The sequence below is a fragment of the Netta rufina genome, assembly GCF_964035555.1.
Source record: "Netta rufina genome assembly, chromosome: W".
NCBI classification, from domain to species: Eukaryota; Metazoa; Chordata; class Aves; order Anseriformes; family Anatidae; genus Netta; species Netta rufina.
The window spans coordinates 5,929,910-5,935,909 of NC_140139.1; the positions used below are offsets into that span (position 1 = coordinate 5,929,910).

Genomic DNA, 6,000 nt, shown 5'->3' on the forward strand with positions numbered 1-6,000 from the left:
TGTTCTTCTAGGTAGCATTTCAGATTTGCAAAGACAGAGAGAATAGGATCATAGACTCATAGAAAGGTTTGGTTTGGAAGAGACCTTTAAGATCATTTAGTTCCAAACCCCGGACATGGGCAGGGACATCTCCCACTAGATCAGGTTGCCCAAAGCCCCATCCAACCTGGCCTTGAACATTTCCAGGGATGGGGCATCCACAACTTCTCTGGGCAACCTGTTCCAGTGCTTCAGCCTGAGGAAGAAAATGACAGAACATGACTGGACTGGAAATGTAAAGGAAAAATACCAATCAGCCTACTAAAGGTCTGTAGGGCGTAAGACTGATTTATCCTATTTCAGCAAAAGACTGAACTAATGAAAAAAAAAAAAAAAAAAAGTGAGATGTTATTTTTCCAAATGATTATGTAGGTCTTTGTCATTATTAATTGGATAATGCACAAGAAGTGGAGATATGGGTATAAGTTCACTTGCAAAGCAGTGGGCTATTATTATTTTAGTAGAGGGAATTTACCATCAGACAAATGTCCATATTTAGACCTCAAAAAGGAACATCTGGACAGAATGAAACTCTTACAGTTGGTCTTGCAGCTATGTTCTGGCCTACTCTCTAGTGCTCTAGATCTTCTGTGTGATAAGGCACATTTTTCAAGACTGGAAATGTAGTCCATTGTTAGCAATTCACAACCTAAAATGAATGAGTTCCTGTTTCCAAGGCAGACTATCAAGGCATATTTCAAGCAACATACATGAATTATGCTGAAATAAGTAGTAAATTTCAGTATCAGAAATTATTATAAAAAGCCAAACTAGCTGACCACCTAAATATGCTTTTATATTACATGAATATAACAAGTTATCCCATGTAATTATAACTGGAAATATTATCTGTAACTCTAGACAATGTTTATACCAATGTTTACCCACTGAGAAAAAACAGATACACAGCAAGCAACTCTGCAGTGTCAGTCCTCAAAAATGTAATATATAAGTCACTTTTATTTCCAGAATGTTCTAGTCTTGTTTTCACATTTATTGTGTTTTACATCTCTTTGCAATTTTGTTGTAGTGAACAAGTACAAATTTTAACAGTGATGTTTTACCAAAAATGTTATTCTCCTATTTCTTCTTTTTATTAAAAAAAAAAAAAAAAAAAAAAATTATCTGGAATTAATAAAGCTCTGTATTCAGAAAAGCATTTAGCATACTTATGGACAGATGGGAAAAAGTGCAAAAAGACCCCATTAACAAAGTAAACCTATTTTATTCAGCAAATGAACACTTAAGTAAGGAAATTTTAATGAACTATTATACTTACCTCTCAAAACAACATTTAGTTTAAAAAAAAAATACTTCCTACGGACAAGACAATGTGAAAAAAAGCCCAGACTGACCAACAAACTGCTTTCTCAAGATTCTTAAACAGCTTTAATTGTGCTTTCAACCCAGGGTAGCTGGTATGATACACAGCCCTGATTCTACCTGGGATACAGGTCTGAGTTCAGCAGATCCAGGTAGCTCACGGTCGTTGAAGGAGATCAAACTTCACACTTCATCCCAGCCATACATTTCCTACACACTGATACTTTTGGGGTCACAGACCCTCTGAGAGTCATTTGAACTCACTAATGCTGAGGAAACCTATCACATCCACAAGTTTGCTAATTTAATGCAATTAATGCATTAAATAATCTGGAGAAAAAAAAAAAACATATTGACTACAGTGGATGGGAGAGAAGGTTTGTAGGAACAACACAGCTGACAGAGGCACACTCCACTTGTTAGAAACAGACAAATCAATCTTGATTGCCTGTGCAACCACAGCCCAGGTTGGTAACCCACCTTCTGAAAGGCAAAGCAATCTAAATGCAATCTAGTGTAGGCTATACTTCGATATTTGTCTCAAAATGTTCCTTTTTGCATACCTAGAGATATATCTTCCACCAGTCTCAATGGAAAACAAGCAAACATCACAATAGCCGGAACCCACTAACCTTGGTACAACACTGTACTGTAGTTGCTCACACAAAGACCAAGCTAACAAAAATGCTCAACGGTTTGCACAACTGTTGTAAAAACATCCTCCTAGTATATTACTGATGTGTAATATATTTAATATGCTGCATCACATATATAAGTGATACAGCAAAATATGTGAATCGTTAACAGTAATGAAAATAAGTATTATGTTCAAGTTACTGTTCTCACTTTGGATTTTAGAAGAGAGAAGAACCCTGCAACGTGGAAAATGCAGCAAAGCATTCTCATCCCTTATTTTCCAAAAGATATATAAAACAGTCAGTAACATGTATTAGAAGTTGACACAGGCCTCAGAAAAATAGTTTTACAAACTGCTACAGTGAGGTTTTCTGAAACCTCAAACAGAGATCTGCAGGAGTTATGCAAATAACTGCAAGACCTATCAGATTCTTCACATGACACACAAGCCATTAAGCACAAATTGAGGGGTTAGGTTTAATACAGCATCCAGCTAACACTGAGCATTTGATTTTTATTGTAGGGTTGAACTGTACTATGAGACATAGCTGCATGAAGACTTGCTGCTCATTTCTTGCCTCATGACAAAACCATGCTAACTTCAGTGCTTTTGACCTCCGTGTCTTTCTTCCATTAAAATCATTTGATTATTCTTTAGCAAGCTCCTGAACACTGAAGAAATTAAAAGACTTTCAAGAAAATGTGAGCAGAACCCTACCCTGGTGTCGTGGTTTAACCCGGCTGGCAGCTAAACACCACGCAGCCGTTCGCTCACCCTCCCCCTCCCTCTCTGGGACGGGGGAGAGAAATGGAAAGTGAAGCCCGTGAGTTGAGATAAAGACAGTTTAATAAGACAGGAAAATAATAATAACAACAAAATAATAATAACAATAATAACAATAATGTTACAATGGTGATAATAGGGAAGTAATAATAATATGTACAAACAAGTGATGCACAATGCAATTGCTCACCACCCGCTGACCGATGCCCAGCCTAACCCCGAGCAGTCCGGCCCCCTCCCCCCGGCTAGCCACCCCTATATATTGTTTAGCATGACGTCAGATGGTATGGAATACCCCTCTGGCTAGTTTGGGTCACCTGTCCTGGGTCTGTCCCCTCCCAGCTCTTACTGCACCCCCAGCCTGCCTGTTGGCAGGACAGAGCAAAAGGCTGAGATGTCCTTGGCTTGGTATAAGCACTGCTCTGCAACAATTAAAACATCAGGGTGTTATCAGCACTCTTCTCATCCTAAGCCAAAACACAGCATTCCACCAGCTACTAGGAAGAAAATTAATTCTGTTCTAACTAAAACCAGGACACCTGGTTTAGTAGGTTTCATAGATCTCACAGAGGCCAGGAACAGATGACATATTCCCACTCAAATTAAAGAGTGGAAGTCCCAAGTGACCTGCCTTTCAGTTAGTGAACTTCCCAATTCAGTTCTCCCCATCCAGACAAAATACAGTTAGCACACTAAATGTGACACACACACATCCTTTATTCATGTGTATTCCTAGACAGTAACATACACGCTCCTGCCAGGAGATGCTGGGCAAGATGACAAACACTGGATCCCCAACAGAAAAATAACAACTCAGGCATAAACAGCAAGCACTCTTCTTATATTTTAATCATAAAGAACATGTGAAATAATACCATCAAGCTTTCTGTCATGTGATGGAAGTGTTCAAAGGCATTTCTGTCAGTGCATACTGTAGTGTAATTTTTTGAGAACACAGCTCGTATGCCAGAGAAAACAAAGTTATTTCTTTATATTAAAGCCCCTTCCTCCCTCCGTCATCTAATCCCCTCCCACCTCCATGCTAAAGATTCCCCAGGCTCTCCTCCCCCCCATCACCTCATCGCCCCCATCCAGACACACCCCACGCGTCTCGTTACCCACCTCAGACCAGACCAGACCTGACCTGACCTGACCTGACCTGACCTGACCTCTCCCCTCCCCTCCCCTCCCCAGCCCATCCACACTTCCCTCACGCGTCCCCCTCTCGTTCACCTCACCTTTCTCCCCCCACATTTCAACCCTCTACCCCTGCCGCCGCCCCTCCCTGCCTCCTCCCAGCGCTGCCGCAGCCTCCCCGTCCCCAACGGCTGCCGCTCGCAACCGCGCTCCACCGCCGAGCACGAGCGCTCTCCTGACAATCGCAGCGCGAGCCAGACCCGGCCCCTCCGTGACCCCACGCACACAATGGGCTCCGCAAGCAGCCCCCTCCCCGATCCCCGCTGCGCACTGGGGCGGCGGTACCCAGCCACGGGCTGCGGCCGCTCCCACAGGCCCCTACCGCCGGCCAACCCCCACTGACCATCGCTGCGCTTGATCTCCACGTAGATTCCTATCTGGATCTTGCCGAAGTTGGCCGCTGCCATCGCTTCATGGGGCAGCCGGAGAGAGCGGAGGCGCTGCCGACGCAAGAGGCGGAGCTGGCGCGCGCACAGCTACGGCGGCTCTAAGAAAGGTGGGCGGACGGGAGGGAAGAAGAGACGGGGAGAGGGAGGAGGGGGAAAGAGAGAAAAGGCACCAGCCGGATACAACAGGCGCCAGGAGCTGCTGCGCCTGCGAGCTTCGCCGTGGCGTCACGGCGGGACCGGCTTGGGGTGGGGGCAGAAGCGTCGTCATTGCCTTCTTCAGCCGTCTGCGATCTTCTCCTCCCCCTACCTCGGAGGAAGGGGACGCTGGGCCCGCGCAGCTGGGTCTCCCGCCGCGCACCCTGGCACTGGGGCGCCTGAAGCGAGGCTGCTTGCCTCGAGGTTCCCAGTGTATTTGTCCCGCGGCCGCAGGGCCACGCATGGCGAGCTCCGCCTATCCCGCGCCCTCCTCCTCACTCTCCGTGCTGCAGTGCTCCCTCGCAGCCACTCTTCGCGAGTGGCACACGATGGGCACTCCCTCTTCGTGAGGGGCCGACGCCCGGCGAGAGAGTCGTGCTCCGGGGCCGGACCGGGGCGTGCTCATCGTGGCCGCAGGGCGGCTGTGCTAGCCTATACCTCTCGCACCTGTCCCCGGCTTGCAGACAGGCGCCTGTGTGGCACCAGATGGTGGCTGAGCTGCTCTGAAGTTTTAGTGTAATAGCTTAATTTACCTCATGTCTGCTTGTAGAGGTCCCTTGTGCCAAGTGGAGCAGCTTAAAAGGATGCTTTGTACTTGCTCCCCAACCTGCCAGCAGCTTCAGTCCAAGTAAGGCTGACACAGTGAAAACTCAATAACCAAAGTTATTAAGCAGGTATTTGTTGTGGCGCCGGGTGTGTGGGGGAGTTCTGCCTAACACACACACACTCTAAGGGTTACTGACAGTGTGCTTATATTAGTGGGAAAAATACATATTCATTTCATTTCCCGTGAGTCTCTTGCATATTCATCAGGTCTCTGAAGAATCATTAACAGGTTTCCGCCCCTATTCACATGCGTACTGGAGTCCTTGGGTGGTCCTCCAGTGCACTCTGGTGGTCTTTTGATGAAGGCCAGAAGTCTTCCTCGCTGCTAAACTCCTGATCCTTCCTTTCTTTGACAGACTTCAGCAGTCAAGCCAGTTCTTGCTGGTTCCATTATCTATGCATACAGTCTTTTACTCCCTTATCTTTGGGGTTGTTAACGTACAACTGTGCTAGCTAAGGCCTACAGAATCAACATCCTTTATCTTGTTCACTGTTTCAAGGCCATGGTGACAACAGCATCCATCTATCCCTGCCTCATAACTGTCCCCATGCACTTGTACCACTTTAATAGGAACAAAACACACTTCATGTTCCTCATTTCCTTACAGTGGCTCCTGTACTTCAAGCAAGGCACTTCATTAGACATTGTCCCTTGGGTTTCTCCTGCAAGGGTGGTTCCTAACCCGATGAAGCCACCACGGGTTTAAAATTGCCTTTCCTGCACAGCTTTCTAGTCACCTTGAGCAGCAGCACAATTAATACTCCTAAACACACATCTTTGCCCAGCAAAGCCAGTCTATTAAAACTAATTCCCCAATCCAAGCTCCAGCT

The 6,000-nt window shown here is 45.8% G+C and overlaps 1 protein-coding gene across 3 annotated transcripts in view; it reads right to left on the reverse strand.

Moving 5' to 3' along the window:
• LOC311220830 (kinesin-like protein KIF2A) overlaps positions 1-4,386 on the reverse strand; it is a gene marked incomplete at both ends in the record, with an annotated part of 102,140 nt that extends 97,754 nt beyond the window's left edge. For all 3 annotated transcript variants that reach the window (XM_084304473.1, XM_084304472.1, XM_084304471.1), the window contains one exon: positions 4,323-4,386. In XM_084304473.1, the coding sequence (XP_084160599.1) occupies positions 4,323-4,386 (64 nt within the window). The remainder of the gene's footprint in view (positions 1-4,322) is intronic.
• Positions 4,387-6,000: the final 1,614 nt, after the last annotated feature.